A 26,524-nucleotide genomic window follows, 5' to 3' on the forward strand; every position below is an offset into this window, starting at 1 on the left:
TTCAAGACTTGAAATGTAACTTTATTGAAAGCTTTTGATAATAAAGTTTTAAAGGAAAGCACACAGTATTTAAGAGTATGTTAAAACTCTCGTAGCAAGCAGTAGCTGATATACAACATCAACAAACAAGAAGCTAGCTGTTTCCACTTTATCAATTGCTTCTTTGCTGGCAGCATCCTTAAGCGTATGGTAGAGTGTGGAGTGAAATTCAGAATTTTCTTCTAGCTCTTCTGAAAAAGCTTCACTGGTTTCTGTGATCTTGAGCTTCTGTGCCTTCTGACCATTAAACATGTAAAGAGACCAGTCTTTGACAGAATCTGCTTTAAGATGCTCACTTACCTATTGCAGAAAACAAAACTGTGCTGTAAGATGAAGCCCATGACGCTGACAGAGTTATAAATTCTAGTATGAAATTCTAGTATACTCATGAGTGTAATGCAGAAACAAAACCAAGGCACTGCTTTGAACTCCTAAAAACAATATTAGCTCTCTGTGCACCAGGTACTGTATCAACACCAAACTCTTCCTCTGTAAAATGCAAGGTTTGGCCACTCCAGCTTTCTTGCTGATCCTGTCTCCTATGGAGAGAGTAGCTGGGTGCAACAGGCATCACTTGCTTTGCTTCTTGTTCCTGGGATTAAGTATTAGGCTAAGTATATTTGCGTGTCACACGCATTTAACTCAAGAGAGTGGGAGAGCTGCTCAAGATTTCAACAGTATGGTATTCTCTGTATTTACAGCCACAATGCGGAGTATCTTCTGTCTCCCTGGCAGAAGTTTTAACCACATCTGTTTTAGTTCACAGACGGAAACAAATCAATGCTTAAGTCACTTATTCCCTCCTTTACAGTAGGGAACAAATGAAACCCCATACTGACAAGAAGAAATTTCCTGGTAGTAAAACTTCCACATTAGATTGCTATTCAGAGGACCCCTCATGAAAATCAGCATCCAGCGTGCTATATATATCTCTCCAGCTTTGTTACTGAGATGTGTCCCCCATTAGAGATCTCACAAAAGCATGAGCTGTGAAGCAGTGGAGAAGCAGGCTCTGAAGTTTTACTGACACACACTGAACACTGCTAAGTAGTCAACCTTAAATCTTAAAACTGCTGCGCTAACCGTGTAGGTAGGGGTTGAAGACAATGTTTGAGATGAGCATAACTTATAGAAGTGAATTGTTTCTGTCTCTTTAGCTGTGACAGACTGCTGTGCTGGTTTTCTCTAGAAGTTTAGTTTAGTTTAAAAATCCACAAACCTTGAACACTACTTGCTCTTGACCTGCTTCTACATTCCACTTGCTCCAGGCAAAGGCAAAAGCAGATGCAACCAGTGCCATCTGTTGATAGGCCCTAACTTCTGCTAGGGGAGCCTGTAATGCAAAAGTACAAGTTAGTTAGAAAACGTATCTATCATTCAGTCTAATTCCCTGTGTTATCCAAACATAACAAAAAGCTTGCTTTAACCAGACTCCTCCACTGGCTAAGCTGGCAGAACACCTGTATATGTGTCACCTGATTCTGCACAACAGGTCTTCATACAAGAAAATGTTACCTAAGGGAAAAATAGGTGGAAAAAACAACAGGAAAACCATCCACTGCTGCACTCACCTTCTTGCTCACAGAGACATACTTGTGAGAGTACTCTCCTGGGAAAATATTCACACCAGCTTTTTTCAAAACTGCTCTTAGCACAATTGGACTTATCCATTTTCCTGTGATGTGGGAAAGCACATCCTTCTCTTCCACCACTACTGAAGACAACATACACTGATTACCCTGTTGTACAAACCAGTGAAAGCAACTTACTGGTCATGAAAGCTATTTTCTGCTTCAGGCATCAAATACATTAATGTATCTTTGCTATTCTGGATAGTGTAGACATTATCTATCATTCTGGGCTGTAAACTTTCATTCCCAGATCCTGAAGAGAGCCACTTTTTTGTAGGATTTCAGCAATGATGATGCTCTACTGGCCCATGCCTGTGCTCATACTGACTCTTTTAAAATCATGTCTGTTACTGAACTGATTTATATGGCAATGAGCACACGGCTAACTATGCGTAACTTGAACCTTTGGAAGGAACAAGTAGCATTAGTAGTAGGTTGCTTGAAATGCTTTTATTTCTCTTGGTAGAGCAAGGAGGAGAGAGGAACAATTTTTAAATCTCTAGCTGGTGAAAGAGTCTTGAATTCAGCAAGGCAGTATCAATATCAAAGCACTTACTGGAACTTTGCAGAACAACCATACAGATGCTTTCTTCTGACCAGTTCACAGAAAATAACTGAAATTAAATCACCAGTACTGTTCCTTGCAGTGCTTGGAAAGGAAGAGATCCTCCCTCATTTTTATCGGCACAGAGTGAGATTCAACTTGCTCTTGTGGAAGCATTCCAAGTTCTTAATAAAGGACACTGTAATAATTCTATATTTTTTTAAAAAAAACTGCAAATGTTTTACAAACAAAATATTTACGGTACCTTAATTTGTATCTGAATCGTTGCAAAGACTGTAGTAACTATAAGTAGTGCTTCATCCATACCAGTAGGTCGCAATTCCCATGCCCGATAAGGCATGTTGAGATGAGCATCCTGGAGAAGTGCTATTGTATAAAAGGCACCCATCTCAAGGGTGATACTCTTCTTTTCCTGCGTTTCATACGTTATGTTGCTGATGCCATCAGTTCTCCACTGTTGGCCTTTACAAGAGGGATGCAAAAATACAAAGATGTGTATGTAAAGCTTCTGCTTGTGATATGTGCTGGGGAAGAATTAGTTAGTTAAGACATCCTAGATTAACTAATATTCACAGTTAAGATAAAATACTAGGCCCAAAATAATTCATTTAAGGCAAAAACTCGCCTCATTTTAATTGTCTTTAAGTACAAGATTGGGCTAATTTTGACAGGAAAGCTTCTCATTAATCTCAAAAGAAATACAAATACTAATGTAACGCTCATTTCTTTCTTGCTATATAGCAGCAGTCCACAAGCCCATTTTCAAGAGTAACTTCAAGTATCAAACCCTTTTAATAGGTTCTACTCTCTTTCATGAATAGAAAGTCAGTGGTATGTTGTATTGATCTAATAACTAGAATACCACATTTGGTTTTTAACATTTAATTTTCACATTTTAACTTAATACTAATACACATAGTTAGGAGCTAATTTGGCTCAAAGTGGCCTTTACATGGCTTCATCCTAGCAAAACTTTATTTGTGGTATACAGTTGTACTACTGCCCATTAAACAGTGTGTATTTTTTTCCATTCATATTAAAAAGCCACAGTAAAAAGCCTCAACAAGCAGCCCCTTATTAGATATGGCGCAGAGGCAAAATAGAAAAAAAAAAAAACAAACCAAAACAAAACCAAATCAATTAACATTGAAGTCTCCAAATTATTTCTGGGCTCTGAACTGGCTCTTATCTTTACAGCTGGATTCTGGAAACAGTCAAACTCAGGTATAAATTCCATTATTCAAACTTAAAATAAATTTATGTCCTAAGTACCTGTAGGATCCCATCGGGCTATCACAGGATCCTCAAAATACATCACATTGTCAGAAAGCCTAAGGGTTATCTGTATTGGTGGATGAGTGGCATCTTCAGCCTCTTCTGGGGGATACGGGTATGCTTCCAATCCACCGTCGAGTAACTTTGGCAAGATGGGAAAAGGACAGATATAAGATTTTTATTAGAAAATGCAGTAGCCTACTTTTTTTTCTTTCTTTTAAGTCCACCTAATCACCTGCGGAGTCTCCTAACACACCATTTAAAATTTATTAGTATTAATGGTTTGCTAACATTGCACATTTCCAACTACAATGTTGAAGACAGGCCTGTTGGTAGTTACCCTTTTACTTTGAACCCTTCATGTGCTGTCGATGACACCCTTAAGGCATTGCCACACAGTAGGCATAGTCATTTTTTAATAGGTCCAAAAAAAACAAGAGCACCTGAGTGGCAAAAGGCAGCTATAATTCCACTTTGTCCACACAGTGTCAAAGGGAATGAAAGAGGTCACATGCGACTGGTAATGCAGGTCTGTGTGCTCACTGGGAATGAAGATCCCATGCCCACAGTCTCACTTTCTTAGTTTGTACGGGAATTTCACTTATTAAAGGTTTTCAGCTTCACAGTAAAAACTGTGATGTAGGTTAGCGCTGCATGAGGCTCCATGAGTGGGAAAACCAGAACACATGGGCTATAGTCCTCAAATATCTTGCAGAGCCTGGAACTGAATTGGCAGTAATTTTGTTACCATCCTTTTTTCAAGTGTACTTGTCACATATGAAAAACTACGAACTTCTCTCTTTACTTTTACTTTGGCCAAGAGCATTATCCAGCACAACAATCTGTGCTAGCCATGCTGACGAGCACACGCCTCGCTAAGTGCAGGCTGATCCGTTCCCCCAGCTGCTCCAAAAATTGGCCAACTGTAATTGAAAAAGGATTTGAAAACGTGGCCCTTCAGTTTGCTGCTCAAGAAATCGCGTACACTGCAGATGTACAGTGGTGACATGCCTCAGGAAGAGCTCTTCAAGGATGACAGGGAAGAGGACTGCATGGGCTGTAATCGCTTTCCTCGCTTACCTCCACCATACTCCAGTCCTTGAAGTGTTTGACCTGAGGTGGAAGCTGCAGTACGTCAATGTGGTACACACCACCCACCGGTACAAACTGTTGCAAATTAACAATGTTTTCATCAGTTATCGCCTCTTCTTTTTCATTCGTCTCTTCCTGCATCAGTGGATCCTGAACTACAAAATAACCGAACGACATGAGGTAACTTGGTGCTTCAACTAAGGCACTGAAATTTCCCGCTTCCATTATTTTTCACTTTTGCACAAAAAGCCCACGTGCTTGAAGTGCTTTACACTCTGCAGCATTTCAGCACCATCTGCTGGTGTTCCCCAAACCTTTTAACAATTAATTGAGATGTGGGGAAAGACAGACAGCTGGACAATGAAAAGCACTTCTTGTTTTGGTACTGAGCTTTTTAACACATTAATCTCTGCCCTAACTTTGTAGTCAATTCAAAACGCTTTATATAGGAATAACGTTTTACTGACAAAATGAGTCACATCATTAATCACAGAAGAATTTCCCAAATATACAACACAGTAGATTCTGGACAGGTTTAGTAAGGTTGTATTGGTATGAAAACAATGAGGCAAATAAAAGGTATAAGGCACCTACAGGTCACGTGCTGAAGGTGAAAGATGGGTGATATTTATGAAGAGCAAGAGGGATTTAACATAAAATAAACTTTTCAGATAACAAAGATAATTCATATTTTTTCTGCATATAATTATGTATATATTACACATATGTATGAATGTAAGTTTTAATTAATTGGAAAATGTTACTAGAAGGCATCAAGGATGGACAAAAATGCCTAGAAATATTTTCTTTAAAAAAAACAAAAACAAAAAACAAGCCCACATAAAACATTGCACCGGGTGTTACGGAAGGAGGATGGAAGCGACCATTAATAGGGATCAAGAAAAAGTGTTCAATACTGTAAAAACAGCTACTCTAAGTGTCATGAAACTTGCTTTTAGAGAGCAAGATACTCTCACAAAATGGCAAATATCTATATAAACTGTCTTCAAGCTTTTTAAATACAAGTGAAAATGGTGTTAATTTTATAATGTCAGATTTAGTTGCATTATGCAGAGGTTTTCTTCTACTGTATTCACACAACACCATAATGTCCTTTTGCAGTTATTCCCATCAAAAAAATTTAGAGGAAGTAAAAACCATTTTACTACCAGCCACAGTGGTAGCTTGCACTTTAACTTGCTTTTTTAAAATAATAATACAAAAATATTTAAGTGTCTTCTAAACAAAACTGTTCAGTCTCCCAAGCTAAATTAACTTCTCAACACTGGTACAATGAAGTTAAATCCAGAGAACTGCAGTAGTTCTCGCTCTCTTCCCTGTTGTTGCATTCCTGGTTTTTCCTTCTCGCCTACCTGGCTGCCTTTTCACTGAATTTGCGGTAACTGAGAATCCTTTCAAACTCTGCTCTGAGAAGTGGTCAAATGGGTTTGCCAACCAATCAATCATGAGCATGCCAGCAAACGCCTCGTTTCATAAGCCTTCTCTCCTTATTAAAGCAGATAAACAAGCTTGAAGACATTCAGGTATAATTAGCACACTTCTGTGCACATACCTTTCACCTAATACCATGGTAGGGATTTTCAAAGCCTTACTGAAATAAAATAGAAAATTCCTCCAAATGAAGCCCAAGTTCTTTATATTCTCTTGAAAACCACCTTGTTTGGGTGGTCTCCAGGGTCTAGTCTGACAGCTAGTTGCTTGGACTGTGCTCAGCAGAAAGTGTTGTGGGGTTGGGCTTTTTGTTTGGTTGTTTTTTTAACAAGGAAAAGCCTGTACAGTTCAGCTAAACTATGCTGAATAGGTTGTAGTTGGTTTATTTAAGACAGTACTACAAGAAAACTCACTCTTACTAAACTAAAGGCCAGCATAACACTGAAGATATTTGTAACTGAACTTATGTGGGACAGATAAACAGTTTTAGTTCCTAGACTTAGGCCCTTTTTTAGCAAAAGTGTATCAGCACGTATCTCGCTTTAAGCACACATTTAAGTAACTTAGCAATACCTATACTACCTGAGTGCCTACCATTATACGCATTTGAATCATTTTTTTCTGAGGAAGTCAATCTCACCAGACAGATTCATAAAGATTGTGTGTCTCACCCATAAACATTCATAAACATATGCATAATAATACACAAATGTACATAAACATAATAAACATGTACATGAACATAAACATAAATAATAAATAAATTAAGTGTTGGGGGCAAAATCCATTTTCCTATCTGTCCTATTTTCTCCCTGCATTTAACAATCATTAACAGAAATGTCAACAAAACTCAAGTGTTATCAAAACATCAATACATTTATAAACTTTGTTCCATTCACAGAGATCTATATCACGACGTTTCCATATATAAAATAGAATATTTAGAATAAGCACGTTTGCAATGCTGCACATAAAAACTAACCAAATACCTTGTGACGTTATGTCCAAGATTTCTGATTTCTTCTCAATTTCCTCCTCTGTCTCATTTCTGTCAGCTATGCTATTGCACTTTTCTGTGAGTAAGATAGCACTCTATATAAAAAGCAAAAGACATTTTTTCAAGAAGAGGGTATCACCTCCTTCACGGAGGCCCAAGGAGAAAGAGTACAGTCCCACTCCTCCAGCAACATTTGCACCAATCTTGCCACAGGGTCAAGGTGTTAGGAGAAATTTCTACCTAGCGAGCAAAAATAGTTTTGATCAACGGTACTCTCCAACTTTGGAGCCGGATATATAAATAGATACAAACATGAAATAAGTACTTCATTTCCACAGCAAATTCCATCTCGAGCTCCCCAAGTACCATACAAGCACTTCACCTTTTTAGCAGCGTATGCACTCAAAAATTATGTTTATCTGACTTCACAGCTAGAAGAGTGACACAAAGAAAACTCAAGCCAATGTTGAATCCAAAGCCATACTGAAACTCTGCCAGAACCCCCACTTGCAGTCTTAGCCTGTGCCTTGCCCATGATATTTATTCCCTTTCTCACACTGTTTTTCTATCGTCAAAACATTACCCTAGATTTCCAGCCACATTTCCAACCCAGATAGGAATTCATCCCTATCATAGCAGACCCCTCTGGAAGCACAGCAGCAGACAAACGGCAGTTCAGCATACGAGCCGCCCGTTTGGAGGCACGGGCACCTCCTGCGCCCTGCGCTGTGCCTGCCAGCCCGTGGGAAGAACCCACATCTCCAACAGGACAGAAGGTGAGGGGAAAGAAGTGTTTACGCACATAAACGTGGGGGAACTCAAGGCAGAGCCAGACAGGAGGAGAAACTGCAGTAGCTGAGAGAAGCAGAGTCTTCAGAGGGAACAGGAAAATTCACAAAACTGGATTGAGAGAAAGAGAGTGAGACCTGGGAAAGAAAAAGAGCAGGAATGAAACTAGGAGCTTGAAGAAAGTCTGAAAAATGTAGGTGAAAACTGCCAAAAGATGAAATTTGCCATACAAAAAAGAAAAAAGGAACCAAGAAAAATGAGATTTCAGGCACTGATTCACTACAAAGGTGTTGGGGACTGAAAAGGAAAAAGGCGAAGAGCATTGCTCCAAACATATTAAGAAGGCCTAAAACATGATGCTTTACAGTTATTTGTCCAGAAATTTTAGCTAGAGAACCAGAGTCATTTATCTGCAGGTCACAGATGATACTGAAAGTGAAAAACCCAAACCCCGTAAGAAGAATACAAAACCAAGCAACCTCCACAACACCTAAAGCCACCATACTCCACTGAAGAGCGCTGATGAGGAGTATCCAGCAGCCAGAAACAGTACTGGGAAAGCCCTCTACTGGCAAAGCTTCAGCAGACAGACGCAGCAACCAAGTAACTGCACAACCACGACCTGCTCAACTCTGAATCCTATTCTGCATGCTGCAAATTTTCCTAATATTGGATTCCTGCAGTGATTTTATGGGACTGTCAGTTTCTCAGAAGCAGAATCCATTCATCTGGACATACATCACAGATTTATGGAAAGATCTTAGAACGGGACCCGACGTTCCTCATGGCTTGATCCTACTCTTAAACTGCCAACCAAATGCCAACTCACACATGCCAACTGCATGGCAACTACCACACCCTGTCCAAACTTCCCTTTCTACCTCCTGTACGACAATCTTTGGTAATTCACCCTTCCATTCCCTTGAGAAGATCTATGGCACAGTATCAACACAAGTTGCCTTTTTCTATAGAACGTTTAAGAACCTGGCTCTCTCAGGCACAGGACGCATTAAGAAGCTGTTACACCACGAGTGGGCCTTGAGTAACAGCAGCGTTGCAGAACATCCTTTTGTGAGATTTTTTTACCTACCTTTCTCCCATCAGAACAGGTTTCTTCTTCAGCAGGCGTGTTGGGCTCTTCTCTGGCTTTCTTTTCCTCCTCTTCTGGTTCCTCTGCATTGTCTTTTGAATTCTGAATTAACTCTTTGCTATCTAAGACTTCCAATTGTGGCACACTCTGACACTGCAGCCAAAGTGGAGATACGTGGTCATAATGAGTATGCAATATGCGAACTGCAACACTGCTCACAGCCAGTGACTTTGGAAGATCAAATCCGTGCTGTGTATCATAAAACATGTGATGTTTGAACCTGTACACAACAGTGAAAAAATAACATTCCCTAGTAAGATGGGCAGCACTTATTTTTATAGTTCTTCATAAGTATTCAAATTGATGTTCTACATGAAAATTCACCTAAATTCTCTTTTGTCGCATGGCACAGTCTAAGAAATAGAGTGGGATGTCACGCTACGCTTCCTGTCTTGTACTGACAGCTGTCTGTAAGCCTGTCCAGAAAAGCTGTAACTGCATTAAGGGGATCAGGAGCCGCAAAAATAACAGTCCTGATGATAGGATGACCATGAGGCAGAATCAGACTGCAGCGCTTCTACACAGTACATTCCTGGCAAAACAGACCAATTTAATGGGCAAATTCCTACACAGGTGAAGTCACCAGCTGTCTGTGTTACATCAGGCTCAGCATCTTCCACATAAAACCCAAAGAGACACACAGATGTAAAGGTAATTTTGATAATCAACAGTATTACACAGCCGTTGATCCTTCTGACAGTGTAGGAAAGAGGCGAAGAGCAGGCATAGGAGGCCAACTTGCATCAAATCAAGTATCTAACTTGTGAACTTGGGTTCTTTCATCAGATACGGAATTTTCTTGCTCATTGCAATTCCTGCCCAACCAAAACCAGAACAATTCAAATAATACTTATTTTCTGATAAGGCCAGGTAGTCACATATTCTAAAAATCTTCTAGTAAAGCATCATCTATTTTTGAATTCTTCGTTGAAAATTTTAAGTGCTCTCTAAGCTGACCAAAAAGCTTTAACGCTAACCCAAATGGGCTCTTCCTGCAGGTCAGCCTGACATTGCTCAGGACCCAGCCTTCCAGTTACCTTAGCAAAGCTTACAGCACCAGGCCCTTAGTCAGGGTAAAGTCCTTTTACCAGTTTATTCCTCATATTTGTGGAGTGGGAGTAGGAAGTCTGCTCAAAAATCTTGTTTTGAAAAATATATCAGTTAAATGGTAATCTAATTAAAAAAAAAAAAAAAATCTTAGATTCTGATGGAGGATACTTGCATTCCAGGCCCCAGAATATTTTTCTAACAGAGTACAGAGCACAAAGCATCATTCACCGCTTTGCAAGAAACTGTAACAGCTTAGAAACTATTTTAATGCATCAGCAAGAAACATTACTTCCAGAGGAATTTCAATTCTCTGCATGAGTTTTATTGTTTTCCTTCAAAAACTGTTCTGGCAGTAACAGGGTTCTACTGTAGCATTTTAAGAAACAGAATTTATATATATATATATATCTACATACATATGTATTTTTATATACATATATATGTATTTTTATACATATATCTACATATATTAAACACTCTTATTTCTTTAGTAAAACTCTGATGTAACTGGTACCTTCCTTAGGAACAGGTTGGTATGAAACCCATCAGTTGAGAGTCTGTAGAATAAAAGCTATTCAACAGGAAAAAGATTATGAGAAACTGGTTCTTGGTGTTTACTTGACTTGGGTAGACAAGGCCAGGCCTTATTTCAAACTAAGAGTTTCAGTATGCTGTACCTTACTTTCTTCTTCAGATTGGCCCAAATACAAAAAGTAACGTTTTTACCCTTCATGACTGCCTGCATATTTCCAGTGTCAGAATCTTCATGCATATTAGCTGTCTACAAAGAAAAAGCAGATTAAATCATGTTTTCTTCCTATTTATATTACTTTGATTTACTTACATTTACACTTGAGTAAGTAAGAAAAGACACGTAGGGATAAAAATACACCAGACCAAGCTCAGGTATGTTGCATTTATGTACTAAAACATGACAGTTATAAACTCAAATACCTTTGTTAAAATTTGAACTATGTTCTTTTTCTTCCTCTGACTTCATCAATTCTGTCAGTCAAAATTCTGCCAAATATGGGATCTTACATTATCCCCTTCAACGATACTGCCTATCTGCCTTAATCATGTGCCCTCAAAAATACTTCTCAGAACAAGTTAAAAAACACAAAAGGACTTACTGGGCAATAAAGCACAGCCCACAGCCTAGCCCACAGCCACTGCACAGATTATTTTATATTTCTGTCAATATACAACTTGTGAAATGATAATTACATTAGGAGTTTAATCCTAAACTCAGAAAATATGATCAAGATTTTAACATTTCCTAATTTACAGAGGGGTTTGACTGTGAACAAACATACAACTGTTTCACTCTTTCCCGTACTACTTTCCTTTTTTTGTTTCCTCTAGTAATATTCTTTTGCTAAACATACTTACATATATGATTAATATACTTAAAATAGCAAGCAAGATCACTACCTATACATGCAACGCAGAAAACTGATTCCCAAATACACTTTCATTTTCTTGTTTAAATACTCTTTACTCTTCCCAAGATCTCAGTTTAAAAGATATTTTAGTCATATTAACTTGTATTAAAAAAATGTGTACAAGCTAACCTTATGACCTGCTTTTCACATTTTCAATTTTTTGTACAGTCAACAAACTTTAATTTAAATCATTGAGACAAAAGTATGAAACAAATTTCATACAGTGCCCCTTGTTTTCAACATCTCCAAATCTCACAAAGTGTCAGAATAATTTAATATTACATGTCTTAATGATGAGAATTTCCACTCTAAGCTAAGAATTGCAGGGGTTCTGAAGAAATACAAGTCTGGTATCTGCTATACACATGATTTGGAAACTCAAATACAAAATTTGGAAACTGAAATACTAACCTCTGTGGCAATTTAAGAACAAACAAAACCAACCATGACAAGAAGACACTTGTAGCTAACCTTATGTGCATTGGGCATGTTACAGCTTCGAAGCAGTAAATCTTACTTACTTTAAGCAGGTGTTCTGTTGCTCCATTGTACTTCTGATGAAGCAGATTCTGCAATTCCAGAATAGATTCCTGGTACTGGACTGTTTCTTTTTCTGTTATCTCATTTCGTGGTGTGTCCAATAAAATAAACTGCAACTTCTCAATTAACTAGAAGACATTATATGTGGGAAAAGTATCTCTGTTTTGACACCACCCTTAATATACTGTGTGTCTGTCATAAAAAAATAAGGCAAACTTGCTTCCTTTGTAACTAAACATATCTTGGTCACAGAAATAATCTTTTTCTATTATATCTCTAGAAATTGTGCAAAGCCAGCATTATCAGATAGACAGTCAACCATGCAAAGTGCTGGAAATTCCAGGGTGAAGTCTGCCTGCCTTCATTCCTCTAGTCCAATTCCTTCATTCCTTAACCTGTGGGCTGTGAAATCTTAGCTTATGAAACAGATCATTTATTGAACCAGTTGGTTGTATGAGGAAACTTTTGGTCAAAAATTAGTTTTAATGAAAAGCTTACAGCTTTATTTTGGAACCGTATTTTCTATAGTAATAATCTCAACTATAAAATCTTAACCAAAAAAATAATTAATTACATTACATTGATTAAAATTACATTTTAATTCTCAGAACAATCCTTAGCGTGAAGTTTGGAACTCTGTCATTACATTGTTGTCGTCCACTACGTGCTAATATCTTAACATCCAAATGCTTGTATAGAACTAAAAAATTCCTAGCTGGCCAAAGCGACCTGCAGCACTGAGACAAAGGGAGGATCAGATTACATTTTATGCCTCCCTTCAGACTTCCCAGACTCTTCTTTCTCTTAGCCTGTGGAATCGCAGTGCTAGTGCTCATGAACGACGTGGCAAAACAGCAGCAGAATTGTAACTACTACTGTCTTTTTTGTATTGCACCTTTAACATGGTCTGCCACGATAGTGAGGTGGTCCCTGTCAACTCTGAACTGCTGATCTACACGATCTCACAGTTCGGCGTGTTTAACAGTTTCCTTTAAAAACATGTAGAACAGGAAGGAAACACTCAAGTGTTTTAGACCAAGAGAAGACAGATGATGTTTTTTACATCACCTTGCATTTCCAGCAGGGGCAAAACAAAAATGCCTGTCTTCTACTGTCACATAATATTCTACTGAGCATACAGTGCACGGTAATACACATTTACAGGGCCTGAAGTAGCTGTAACTGCCTCAGTGTTGGATGGGAGGAAGCGTGTCTGTGGCAAAGACAGACATGACAGCAGGGAGAAGAGTGGCGAGAAGCAACGGAAGTGGGCAACTGCCAGGCTTTTTCCTTAGGTTGCAGTGTGGAAGAGAAAGGGAGGAGTTGTCTGTTGAAATTCTTGGAAAGGACCAGCACATTCCCTGCTGGCTCTGAAAAAGGCAGTATGCAGAAAGTGAAAATTGCAGCACCCAGCAAGCATTGCAAGATAGGAAATCTAACACTCGGAACCAAACCAGCCCAATGAAAGTTGTATTACGCAGGCGACCTTCACCCCCAATTTCTGGAAGACCCCATTTAACTTTCTGAAAAACACTATAAAGTTAGCATAAATGAAAATAAAATCCTACATTTACAGAGCAGCCACAAATTGCTTAAAATTGCCTCACAAACCATCATTGGTTTGTGGCTTGCATTTTGGGAACCCCTGCTCTTACATGACACTTTACTGGCTTCAAGTGTTACACAACAAGGCTGCTGTCCACTGGAGCATCTATATATGACATGAGCTTATATGTTCTGGCTCAAGACTGCTTAAAGTGTACATAGCAGGGTAGATGGATGTTGGAATACTAGAGCTCAGTGTAGAAACGTTACCCACAAATCTCTTAAATGCACTGCATATTTAAAGTCACTAGTCACCTTCTTTAGAGTTAACAATAAATCTGTAATTAAAATAATGTAAAAGCTGAAGAAAAACTTTTGGGTTTTGAAGGTTATTGCCAATTTCAGTCATTTGGCTGAAAAAAAAAAAAAGGAAGGGGGAGGGGGCTGTTAAAGATACATTCTGGTAAGCTTAAACTGAAAAATACCATTTTAACACTTACATTTAGCACCTGTTCTCCCTTCTCCATCACAAGTTGAATGTCCTCATTTTGATCTTCACGCCATAAGCTCATGAAAGTATTTATTTCCTGCAGTACAGTTGGGTCAGGACTTCCATCACAACTGAGGTAACGCTCCCACTACAGAAAAATGTTCAAAGCAAAGTAGATACAGGCATGTGGTGCAAATGACTATCATTATTACAAGAAAAAGGAGGATTCTGAAAGACAAATATATTGTAGTGATACATTCACACCTGCATCTAAACAGGACTGTAACACCACCTGGCTTACCACTGTGCCAGAAAAAAATGGCTTACTTCCATAGTAATGTGTTAAGATACTTCTGCCCACCTAACATTTGCTCTTTATACTTACTCATTTATCAGTGGTTTCTGTTCTGCTAGGTAGAGCTTGCATGTCTACAAAAGCAGGGAATTCAGTACCTGCCACAAATGAGGAGCTGAAAGAATAAATGACTGAGAACATAAATGAGGAACCAGTGCAGGTGGAAAAGGCAGATGGTTCTCAAACCAGATACTGCCACCAAAACTGAAAATTCCTACGCTGGCAATAAAGCTGCCTACGAGCCTTCTACTCCAACATGTTTATTCCTCCTTTCTCTGCCTCTGAAGGAGATTTCCTCCTCCTCACCAGCATCAGTTCAGCTGTTACAGAAACCTCTGGTGGAATGTGAAAAGGATTGAATGATCTTTTTTTCTTTAATAATTTTATTTTCAAATCAATTATTGGTAATTCTTGGAGGGGCAGGGAGAAAAAATAATAATCAACAATTACAAGCTAAGCCCACTTAACTCCACACGTGAGCCTAACATTGGCTCGTGGGACCAATTTACAACGTATAATATTTTTTTTTTCATCCATATACTAAGATATTAAGGAAACCTTGCTTCCCTGTATACTGTGAAGATTAATAATGCAGTATTACTGAAGATTGCATTACAATGTAAAATGGATCTTTTAAAGCAAAAGTGCTTGTATAATTGCATTCCCAACCACTTCCATAACCATTTCCACTGACTTCAAAAAAAGCAATAATAAGTGAGCACTCAGTGCACTGGAAACTCCTGTATAAAAGACTGATCAGTCTTCAGTAATTAAAACATCCAATTTCTTTTTTTTACGTCTTTCCACTTAAAAGAGAGCTTCAGTTTCATCATCAGGAAAGCACATCCGTAAGAATAATGGCACTTGTTCTTTAAGAAAAAGGATGAATTTCATGAAAATTTGTAAGCGCATCTGTTAATCTGAACTGAAATTGTTCAGAAATGGACATGGAAACTCAGCATTTGATATATTTCTTTTGCCCTAAATATTCTTAACAACAGACTAATACAAACTCTAGTATTTCCCATAATCTACCAGTATTTTATTTGAAGATTTATTTTTAAAATAATAGTTCTGTTTTGCCATTACTTCTCGAAACAAAAAAATTCTTATGCTTCTGCTTCCAAGAAACACTCTTCAGGAACATCCATAAACAACTGTCCCCTTTCAAAATGACTTCCAGATTCTCTTGTTCACAAGGATAATAAAGTCAGAACTTGTCATCAACTGAAAAAGGTAATAAACATCACCCAAAAGCGTCAAGACGTAACTGTGAAGTTCTCATGCTGCACCCTTGTGGCAACGAATGCCGAGGGCGCACTGAAAGAGCGTAACCAGCGTGCCGAGGCCTGACTGTTCCCTCTGCGGGGCTCCTGAGGCCACATCTGGCGTGCAGTATCCAATTTTGGGTCCCTCAATCCAAGAGGAGTGGTAAATTGGAGAGTCCAGAGGAGGGACATTAAGATACTTAGGGTGCTGGAGAAAATGACACATGAGGAAAGGCTGAGCTTTGTTAGTCTGGAGAGGACCAACAAAGCTAAGGGAGGAGCTAATTGCCATCTATCAGTACCTAGAGAGGGGTTATAGAGAAGACAGAGGCAAACTTTCCTCAGAGGCGCACGGGGATGATGTGTCATGACAATTAGGCAATGACCGCAAGCTGTAACAAGGGAAATGCCAACTGGATTTAAAGAAAAATTGTTACAATGACAGTGGTGGAGCTGTCAAAAAGGTTGCTCAGAGATACTGTGGTATCCCCATCCTTAGAAATTTTCAAAACCCAGCTGAGCACCTTGATCTAACTTCAGAGTTTGCCCTGCTTTGTGCAGGAGGTTGAACTATACGAATTTCAGAAGTCCCTTCTAACATGACTTATCCTATAATTCTAAATTTGTTACGCAGAGGCTTTATAAAGGATTAACTGATATACAAGACAAAGAGAAAATCCTTGTGTCCACAAGTTTGTTTAACCTTACCTGGAACAAAACTGATCAAGTCTCATATCAGACTGTTAATGAATGATGTTTCTGCAAGATGGATTCACAGAAGTGAAATGTTCTACTAGTGTATTTCCATACCTTGCTATTTAAAATTTAACTTTACAGGCATATAGTGCTATCGAGTGATGATTCAACCACCATGTACGTCACCCTAAACTGCAGACATTAACTCTTAGCTGCGTTTTCACATATTTCCAGCCCTGATATCTGACGCAGATTTGTGCCATGTCCTTCAAAGTTTTGGCCAATCACTTTCCGAATTATGACCTGTGATATCCAGGAATCACTGGAACAAATGTTGTCAATTGTCTCAAATTCTACAAAAATATTTTTAAGCCCTGGCAGAGCTCTTTTTTTATGGAATGTTTACAAGTAGAATGAATTAAACTAATAGGAAAGGAAGGACAAATACCAGAATATCTGAAACTACAATTCCTCTTGACTGCTGAGGTAAGCTGTGAGGCCCTACTGCTTTGATCAGCCAGACAGGCTTCTCTTTGCTCACGTTTCTTTTCTGTGTACACCAAAGTATAGAAGACAGATGGCCAGTTACAACCTTGAGATGGAACTTGAAATGCAATCATAGCACACACCTAAATTCAAGAAATGGAATCATTCCTGGATCCTGTAATGGAGACACAGCCTAAAGTCTCTTCATTGTGAACCTCTACAATACTGGGCAGATTTTGGAAAGAAAGCTTACCTTTGCCTGTGCTCTATAATCTGTTTTCCACTGCTGTGCAGACAAAAACTTCTGTTCCAGTGAATGAAGTTCTGCTAGTTCAGCTTCCCTTCGTTCTTGATCCTGTTTTTATATATATATACACACATATATATCTCTCTCAAACAAACAAAGGAGTTAAATATATGGTTTACTACTTACAATTACTTTATATCAAAGAAAAAAAATTAGGATATTTGAATGAGTTATCATTCAAACAAACCCCAACACTGATAACTTACTTTTTTATGAAACATTTAATTGAGAAGACTGCAGCAGTTCACAGTATGTTATTGCTATCACATTAATTGCTGAGCCATATGATAAACATAACGTATCATATGATTGTTAGCCCCTCACTTCAACAGTTTCCATATCACCATCCTGGAACTACCTCTAATGAGAGCTGATGAAAAAAGTAAGCATATGTTGGAAAAATGTGTGCAAGATGATTTTTTTTTTTCCTTATAATTTCTATTATTTTAAATTTATCTTCTCTCTACTGGGGAAAAAGTATTCTGTGAAGGACAAGAGGCACAGGCAAGAGTGACTTTTTTTCTGGGGGGAAAAAAAAAATTGTGGTAAATCTTTTTTTTTTTTTCCTTTTAAACACAAAAATATTTAGATATTACCAAACAGTTTTTGTTCTGAATTCCGGTCTTCTTAGAAAAATAAACATACATATTCAAATACGCATACACACACATACACATGCACACACACAAATCAATGAATCTGTCCTAATACATAACCACTTCTAGAATTTATACCAAAATTTTCTTGCCACAACTGTACCAAATGTAATCATAGGGAACACAAAAAATACATCCACTTGAAAGTATAGTGGAAAGGGAAAAAAAAAAGAGGTATTTATTCAAACTGGAGTATCACATATCCCAAAAGTTAACGTATTTAACCACAGCATCTTTATGTATCAAAAACAGGCAAGACTATCTTGTCTCAGAGAATTTTCCCGAATCAAAGCAACACTAAGCCAAGTATTGGCTTAGTGAAAGAATACTACAGAAAAAAAATCAGCACCATTTCTCTTGACTTTACATGTGTTGTGTTTTGTTTAATTACTAATCCAGCTCACCACCTTCTCAACTTGTGGGATCTTATACAAGAGTACCTTTCAGTGATTTGGCTAGATTTTTCATTAATTTTAATCCAGTGATGCTAGAAAATTTCCTCTACCTTTTTTCCAACACTAAGGACATAAGGAAATTCCTTTCCATTCTCACACTAAATTAATAATGTTTTACAGACCTTGTCACACGTTTAGAAATAGGATTAGAATTTTTCAGTAACTATTGAGCATGAACTAACTTTTGCCTTAAGTTTTTCCATCTGCTCTTGTTCAATTCTCTCCTTTTCAAGTCTTGCTGCCTCTTCTTTTTGAGCTTGTAGTCGGGCTTCCTCTGAAGATTGGGAAATATATCATGAACATAATTATATTTTGCTTAATAAAACCAGAAAAATTATTTTTTTATTAGCTCTAATGACAAAACAACCATAATAATGAGCAACACAAAGGTGTACCTTATATTGCGCAGAAATCTTCCAAAAGAGCCAAATTACTTTGAACCATAGTACTAAAACACATTACCAATGGTGCTACCCCTATCAGCCTGTGACAATACAAGTGGAGATGAGGATCAGCAAGCCCTCTTTTTCCCCTTGGAAACAGCATCGGGAGTGCCCTCTCCCTTTATCTACGGCTTGAACAGGCCCAGGTTCTTAATCCAATGTCTATGGTGAAACTGCCCGAGTGGTTCAGCCCCACGTTAGTCTTCTCCTTTCCTACAACCTTTGGTGGGTACCTCAATCTCATAGTTTCTTCTTCATTGAAATCCTCTTCAGGATCAGTTACTCCTGATCGCAGGTTTTCTTTGCTGTCACAGGGACTAGAAAACCAGAGAGGATGTGAAAACTAAAATTGATTTCAACCTCTGAGCCTTCAGCTTGTGCTAGCGCAGCCTATGCATTAATCCAGATGTTCCCAAACAGTGACTTCAATGTCACTGCCTTCATGCAAATCACTTCAAATATATCTGTGTTGCACAGAGGCAAGGGCAATGGCAGTTCCCAAATCTGCCTGTACTCACCTGAGCCATTACCCCTATCCACAGAGGTTACTGGTGATTAGTAGTCACTTACTATTACTAGCAGTCATAGTATGCCCAAACACCCACCAGGATGGATTAATGGCAGAAAGGGAAGTAGAAGAGATAGATCTGATGTTCAGAGAGGGGTATCGAGTTGTGATACTAAACTGCAGAAGCAGACACATTCAGATGGTGAGGACAGGTAAGTCATGCAACTGGGATTTCATTTTAAGGGATACAGTGATATACAATGGAAAGATCTTGAAGAAGTGGGTGGAGAATCAGTCACTCAGTAGAGAGAAGAAGTAAGCCCAAGAAAACTACACTTTTACTTTATCCTAGTTTGTACTCACCTTATCTGCTACCCCTTCAGAACACCAGCTAACCCCCTGCCAACAGAAATATTCTGTTGGCCTTCTTTGGAAAAAGTCCTTTTCAGAGAATTTCTCTTGTCTACTGATAACCAGGCTTCAAAGAAGAGGGGGGAAAAAATAAAACCACAAAACACTGCATTTCTAACTAGCTGAGAATATTTCAAAAGGTAATGGTAAGAGAGAAAAAAAAAAAAAATTAATTCTTCCAGCCATCCTCCTCCCCAAATTCCTAATCACAGTAGAGAAAAGAGTATGGCTCTAATAGGAAAATGAGATCTGGGAGGCGGTAACAAGTAACACAGAATTTGGCCCGCACAAGAAAAGAGGGATGAGTCACCTGTATTTGTGAAACATAGACAGATATTGGTGCACATATAGTTTGGGAGATTACTTTCTGTCCGTTTATTTAAAATAACTGATTTGTGCCATCACATTCCCTGTAAATGAAGTGCACAGTACCTTCCTCTTTCCGTCTCCTTTCTTCTTCTTCTTTCTGTAATCTCAGTTGTTCAGCTTTGCTAACTTTCTTTTTGCCACCGGACTTAATGTTTGCAATAAATTAAAAGAAAACAAATGTCAATATTACTTTAATATGTTTTGGGAGGTATTCACCCTCTATAACTTTGCCCTTCTAATCTGATCCCCGAGTTAAGATTTCAGACTCCCTACACAGTCAATGAAGCCTCCAGAACAGCAATACACATCCTGGACTCAATTTTGTTCTCATTTTCATGATGCAATATATGCTTTTACAATTAATATATTCTTCTGTGCTAGACACTCTTGAACATGGCCACAACAGGAGAATATTAAAATATCTTGGTTTAATGTAGAAATTGAATAACAGGCAGATCTGCTAAGAAAGCAGATGTTACAACTTCAAACGTTTTAGGAAATACTGGGAAATGTATTTCGGGACACAGGCAAGTCTGGCATTTAGAAGCATCTAATTCACAAGACAACTAACAAAGAGCTCTCTTTTCTGTCACAAAATCCTAACTGCAACTCAAGACAGTTAACTCTTCATCCTCCAGGCTAATCCTAGAATAACTATATTTTAAATTTGGGTTTCTCAGAAATTATCTTCCTTATCAATTCTTGGGTTTTTTAAAATGTATACCCAGACTGCAAAAAGACAAGGTAAGTAACGTGCAAAATCTACTGTCATGTAACAGATTAACCAAAATAGAACAATTATTTTTGTCCTGTAATTCATAGATTCCTCACTGATGATACATACAAAAATTTGGTAGTTGGAGCTGTGCACATGAGGCCACATTGCCTTCAAGAAACTTGAACAGCTAGGATGTGGAAAGCATAATTCTCTTTGGGTTTGAAGATGTTTGCTAATGGTCCCTCACTTTTTACCTCACCAGCAAAAAGAAAGATTCTTGGATGGGCTTTTATTTTTTATTATCATTTTGTTTGGGTTTTGTGTTTGTTTGTTTGTTTGTTTTCTGTGTTGACAGTCTTGGGATGTTTAATCAAATGTGTAGGATCAACACTGTCACTAGAAAACAGCACTTAAAATAAAGATACACAAGAAAAAAACACTGATTTCCCATTAATGCAGCAGCAAAAGCAGCCTAAGGTTGCAATCCTCACCAAGCGCATAGTTATTAAGGACTAAGTTATCTTTATTCAGTTTTACGCAGTGTTTACACAGGTAACACTGCCATTGTATCGCAAGCATAATAAACTTGCAGTCAATGTGCCTTGACTCCATCTGGGGTTGATGGAATGATACCAGGGAGGAGGGCTGTTCCTGAAGGCAGATGCTGCAAAGACGAGGCCTGAAAACAACAGGTTTTAAGGAAAAAAAAAAAAAAAAAAAGGAGGGGGCAGGGGAGAAAGATGGGCCAGGAAGTAAAACAAAACAAGTTCATGGAGCTTGTGAAGTCAAGGAGGCTAATTTTGTACTGAACTGCAAAATTAATTCACAGCCAACATTATTGTTTATGAGTGGGACAGATAAGGCTATTTTTTTTGTACACATGAGAAAATAAACCATGATATTCTGCATAGGCTCCAGCATACGGAGAAAACAAAGAGTGACAGCAGCCTAACTAAGGTTGAAAGCAAAGGTATGAACGACAAAAGATGTCAAGGAAAACAAATGACTTGCATTTGGTGGTGTATCTGTGTACTGGCTGAACAATGGTATTCTGCCACTGACACACACAAATGAAAGAGAATTAAATTAAATCAAATGTTTACTTTTTTAAAACAGAGAGAAAATATGGAACGTAAACGGGTTCTGAGTGCTAGGCAATGTGAAAAGAGGAGGAGACACATCCTCTGCCTAGGCATCTAACCTGGATGTTGCACATCAGAGAGAGGAATCCCAAGTCCCCGTGCCATCACCGGTGAGGGACAAGGGCTTACAAGGATTCAGTCAGGTAAGGTAAAATGACTAAAACAGTATGAGTTTCATCCACAGTGTCAGCAAGAGGATACAACTGGACAGTATCACAATGTAAATAAGCACTAAGGATCAAAGGCATCTGTTCGGAATCCAATCCCCCTCTTCCGCAGAGAAATGGGTACAGAATGGTACCAAACCAGCACAGTAGCACAGTGCCCGTCTTGCAGAGGTGTAAATAAGGCAAGAAAGAAAGCGTTCCAACAAAGCTGACAGGGAGAGACAACAAAAGAGGACTTAAGGCCAGACAGCTGCAAATGAACAGGATGGTATTATGAAGTTTTCCCACCCACTCCACCTGAGCATTCCTAATAATTTGGTAAATATTGTTACAAGTAATCCAATTGATAGGGAACTTAGAAATAATCAAGGAAAACCTTTGTCACTCATCACACAAAAACTGTGTTACAAATACTGTTATTTCACATTTTGATTCCGACTAGTATATTTTTGACATAAATAACTACTTGGAAAGCTATTCACTTTATCCTACTTTGCATGGCAATAAGTATCTACGTAAATGTAACTTTGAATACAAAGGTTATCGTGAAGCTTGAACAAAAACAATGATGAAAATTTAGTGCCAACAACAAACATACACCCACCAGAGTTAGTGTGCATCTTGTCACATCTGTTACCAAAGCATTTATTTCCAAAATTCTCCTAGAACAGAGTCAGTAAAAACCACAATTCTACCCATTAGGATTTCAGGGAAGAATCAGTTCCTTCCAGTTCAAAGAAAAAAATACGAATTTTTGATTACTTTTCTTCCAGGGAAAATGGAAAATCTGCTTGTTTCAGTTACTTATAATCACTTTTTAGTCAACTTATTTTCACATTCTTAACATAATACTGGCAAATTTGAGAGGCACCGTTCTCCAAGGAATACAGTTGAATGTTTTCTTTTTTCAGGGAGGGGTGGATAATTTCATTATCACTGAATTAAGAATAATCCACGGGCATGAATTTATGCAACCTAGTTTCCTGTGGACTTCTGTCTGTTGCCCCCCCTACCCACCATGTTCTGTGTCCAGCTTGCGGCTCAGAGCCAGGACCCTGGCTCTCTGCCCGGTCACCAGCTGCCAAGCAAAACACACCGCGGCTGCGCTCGCCACCTTCTCTCTAGCACTTCTGCGGGAACACGACTCAGACCCCTTGCAAAAGGCACACAAGCTTAGCGTCCTGGAGACGCCTCTTCCTCTTTCAAATCGGACTGAGCCGGACCAGCTGGCTCAGAAGAAATACAGATTAAAAAACAAAAAAAACCCCACCTTTTTCTTTTTAAAAAGCACATTTGCATACAATTACGGTGTCACATCACCTTTATTATGACAGAACCTCTTAAATATAATGTTTTGTAGACATTAAGTCCAGAAGTAACTGATGCTTACTTTAATTTCAGTATGAAGTGCTTTGTAATTTTGCTCTTATAATTTCCAAAATAACAGAATTGTTCTGGCACGCTACCTAAATGAACACGACAGGGGTCAAAACGCTGTATGTGAGCTAGAACATCTTTCTGCCTACTTACCTTTTTTTTATTTTTTGGACCCTAGAAGATCGGGGGGGGGGCGGAAAAAAAGGATAGTGAGCATCAGAGAACACAGGTATCAAATATAAAGGAATAATTAGAAAATACAACTGTTCTGTAAAATTAGATCATGAGATTAACTATTGAAAAACTATGACAATAATTTCAATACTGCAGAAGATTAGCCACTAACACGTGACTCCAGACCATCATCAGGCTAGATTACACTTACAGTTATAGAAGTATATCTGCTTATTTCTACTGTTAAAAAATTAACGTACATCAAATATGTAATTTTGCCCAAGACATAATTTAGTCAAAAAAATGTTTTCAGTGTTTTCTGAACTCATCAGCTGATACTGTGTGCTATTCCTAATAACACTAAATTACATCATGTGATGACCTAGAAGAACACAGAAACACCACCAAGTCCTCTGTCATTCGTGGGGAAACTGCACATGACGTGAAGAAATGTAATTAGGGGACTTCTCCAAACGACTACAGGAAATAAGAACAGGTTGTAGAAAGCCTAATGCCTAACAGCAAATCCCTTATTGGATTTCCCAAACGATTACCTTCTCTGTGCAACGTCTAAATGTTGCCATGTGAATTTACACAGCTTCAGCGTGATTAATTACCCACACGAGCATACTCCCTGTGGGGTGGAGAAGGGAGAGGGTGGCGCAGAAGACAGGCTGTGCACGGGAACGCGGAGAAGTTTGTTACGGTAGGAGCGATCCTGACAACAAAGTTTTAGTTACCTCCAAGCTGGGTTTCATGCTAAGCACCCACAGTAACAAACGGTCGCGCAAGAAATTAGGCCGGGGGATTGCAGAAAAGCTAACATGCCCTTCAAGGGGATTTTTCAAAGCCTTAAATCTTTTTTCCGTACCCCGGTACCTCAGCAGCCCACGAGGAATACTCCAGTCCAACCCTGCCCACTTCACCACCTCATCAGCGTCTCAAGGCACCCGGTACCGCTGCCTTTGCCTTCCCTCTTTACCTGCAGGAGCTCAAAGCCCTGCGGCTACGCCGGCAGCGCTACACCGGCACTACCGAACCGCCCCGGCCCGCCGCCCGGGCACAGGCCGCTGCCTCCCGCCCGCAGCGGCAGCAGCAGCTGAGGGCGTGGGTTGCAGCTCCGCGCCCGTCCCCGGCAGGCCCCGCTCCGGCTCCGGCGCCGGCAGCTCGGGCAGCGGCAGCCCCGGCCCGGCGCGGGCCGCCATAACGAACCGCCGGAACGGGGAGAGGCCCCGGCCGCCGCCGGCCCGCTCTCACCATGGCGCCGCCGCGTTGCCGAGGCGACCAGCCCCTCCTCCCGCGCGCTCCCCGCCGCCAATCGCGTCCGCCGCCTTGGCGCAGCCGTGCTGCCGCCCCCCCGGCCGGCCGGGAGAAGGGCGGTGCCTCCCGTTACGGCTTTGCCGTAAAGCGGCGCGGCGCGGAGCTGGTGAGGCGCTGACCTTCTCCTTCTGCCCCCGCCCCGCGGGCCCCGGGGCCGGGCCGGGGGGTGCGGGGGTCGTGTGCGGTGAGGGCCGGAGGCACAGGGCAGGGCGACAGGCACCGGTCCCCCGGGGGCGAAGCAGGGGGAGGGGGCGGCCCCCAGCCCCGCCGGGCCTGCGGGAGGCCGCCCGGTTCCCGCCGCGCCGGGAGGGCCGTCCGCGGAACCGGGGCTTGGTTCCAGTCGCTTTTCTTTACAAAAATAAAAATCGGTTTACTTAGTTACTAACGCTTTTTTTTTTTTTTTAACGTTATGTTTTGTTGGTATGCGCTGGCCTCAATTCGTAATGCACTTAAACGGTTTTAAAAAACCGTGATTTATGACCGCAGAAGTTGCAGGAATTCCTACAGGTTGGTTTTTATATGTGTGTATATATATATATACATTTGGCGCTGCATGTACATATACACGTACGCGTACAGCTGTAAATGTTTCCTTGGCAGAGCAGGGGCAAAGAGGCAGCCAGGAGGGAGCGCGGGAGCCGGCAGGCCGGAGCAGCCCGCAGGCAGGCAGGCAGGCGGGCGCTGCGGCGGCTGGAAGGTTCTGGAGGCTTCTGGCTTCGTGTTTGAGATGAGGACAGGCGAGGTGAAAGGGGAGAAGAGAAAGAGAAGCTCAGTGGAAACAAAAATTAAAAGAAGCTGAAGAGACAGAGAGTAGAACCAGAAAATAACGGAGTTAGGGCAAAGAGGGCTCAGTAAGGTGGAGGAGCCTGGTTAGAGACGGTGCAGTTCCTATGGAGGATGAGGCTGGGATTTACCGACTCCCACGGAAGGCTAATCTCAAACTGATTATTCTTCAGGTTAAAAAAAAAATCAGAGGAGAATAAAGAGTTCACTGATATGTGAGAATGGCCAATTCTTTAAGAGGTGAAGTGTTGAATCTATACAAAAATGTAAGTGTCTTAAATGCCATGAGCACTTTCCTTAACTAGACAAAACCCTTTCACTGCACACTTGATCTATTAAAAAAAAAAAATCTTTTCTTTTTTTTCAAGCTGCTGTACCTTGGAAGGGAGTATCCCAAAGGAGCAGACTACTTTAGAAGCCGTTTGAAAGCAGCTTTTCTAAAAAATAAGGATGTGAAAGATCCTGAAAAAATTAAGCAACTGATTGCACGAGGAGAATTTGTTATAAAAGAGTTGGAGGCTTTGTACTTTCTCAGAAAATACAGAGCTATGAAACAGCGCTACTACAGTGACGACAATCAGTAACCGGTGCCAATGACTTCGCGTGTAACAATACCAATCCATAAAAATAAACAATAAAAGAGCTGTAACCTCTGAAGAAATGAAATGTAAATCCTTCCAACCCATCTAAAGTACAAATCAGGACTTTGCTTCCCCTTAAGTAGTCGCTTGAAGGAGTTGGGTTTTGTATTACATGGGTAATAGGTTTTTCTCAACTACTTTTGACCTCAAACCTCGTGTACGAAAACAGTTTTGCAGGAGGTAGTGGC

The 26,524-nt window shown here is 39.8% G+C and overlaps 2 protein-coding genes across 16 annotated transcripts; one reads left to right on the forward strand and one right to left on the reverse strand.

Moving 5' to 3' along the window:
- DNAI7 (dynein axonemal intermediate chain 7) lies at positions 1 to 24,969 on the reverse strand. 11 transcript variants are annotated; one of them, XM_087767070.1, is made up of 16 exons: positions 24,464 to 24,832; positions 23,572 to 23,592; positions 20,078 to 20,159; positions 18,466 to 18,557; positions 17,119 to 17,220; positions 14,071 to 14,208; positions 12,007 to 12,153; positions 10,718 to 10,821; positions 8,931 to 9,210; positions 7,044 to 7,146; positions 4,591 to 4,757; positions 3,508 to 3,652; positions 2,480 to 2,697; positions 1,611 to 1,778; positions 1,259 to 1,372; positions 1 to 339 (listed from the first exon to the last, which is right to left on the reverse strand). In XM_087767070.1, the coding sequence occupies exons 4-16, from the start codon at positions 18,484 to 18,486 to the stop codon at positions 70 to 72; spliced, it is 1,977 nt and encodes a 658-aa protein (XP_087623196.1). In that variant the 5' UTR covers positions 18,487 to 18,557; positions 20,078 to 20,159; positions 23,572 to 23,592; positions 24,464 to 24,832; the 3' UTR covers positions 1 to 69. The 11 variants fall into 11 exon arrangements, 10 of the variants coding, with proteins under 10 accessions (XP_087623196.1, XP_087623192.1, XP_087623198.1 ...); XM_087767066.1 differs by lacking the exons at positions 23,572 to 23,592; positions 24,464 to 24,832 and adding an exon at positions 24,850 to 24,969; XM_087767072.1 differs by lacking the exon at positions 23,572 to 23,592 and having other exon boundaries at positions 24,575 to 24,832.
- ETFRF1 (electron transfer flavoprotein regulatory factor 1) lies at positions 24,964 to 26,361 on the forward strand. 5 transcript variants are annotated; one of them, XM_087767088.1, is made up of 4 exons: positions 24,996 to 25,014; positions 25,339 to 25,419; positions 25,869 to 25,961; positions 26,064 to 26,361. In XM_087767088.1, exons 3-4 carry the CDS (start codon positions 25,917 to 25,919, stop codon positions 26,277 to 26,279), a joined length of 261 nt encoding a protein of 86 aa, XP_087623214.1. In that variant the 5' UTR covers positions 24,996 to 25,014; positions 25,339 to 25,419; positions 25,869 to 25,916; the 3' UTR covers positions 26,280 to 26,361. The 5 variants fall into 5 exon arrangements, with proteins under 5 accessions (XP_087623213.1, XP_087623214.1, XP_087623215.1 ...); XM_087767089.1 differs by having other exon boundaries at positions 25,001 to 25,096; positions 25,399 to 25,419; XM_087767087.1 differs by lacking the exon at positions 25,339 to 25,419 and having other exon boundaries at positions 24,964 to 25,018.
- Positions 26,362 to 26,524: the final 163 nt, after the last annotated feature.

Source organism: Nipponia nippon, unplaced genomic scaffold (assembly GCF_047370975.1).
Source record: "Nipponia nippon isolate SJK-2023a ecotype South Korea unplaced genomic scaffold, ASM4737097v1 scaffold_3, whole genome shotgun sequence".
In the NCBI taxonomy this organism is placed as follows: Eukaryota; Metazoa; Chordata; class Aves; order Pelecaniformes; family Threskiornithidae; genus Nipponia; species Nipponia nippon.

Excerpts from the sequence above, each read along its gene's own strand:
- DNAI7 (XM_087767066.1), bottom strand. Across the intron at positions 18,558-20,077 it reads AAGGAGACGGAAAGAGGAAG|AGGAAGCCCGACTACAAGCT; the intron begins GTACTGTGCACT and ends CCCAATCTTCAG. Across the intron at positions 9,211-10,717 it reads AATCTGAAGAAGAAAGTAAG|GTTCAAACATCACATGTTTT; the intron begins GTACAGCATACT and ends TGTTGTGTACAG.
- ETFRF1 (XM_087767087.1), top strand. The coding sequence starts at position 25,917 with ATGGCCAATTCTTTAAGAGGTGAAGTGTTGAATCTATACAAAAAT. Across the intron at positions 25,962-26,063 it reads TGTTGAATCTATACAAAAAT|CTGCTGTACCTTGGAAGGGA; the intron begins GTAAGTGTCTTA and ends TTTTTTTTCAAG.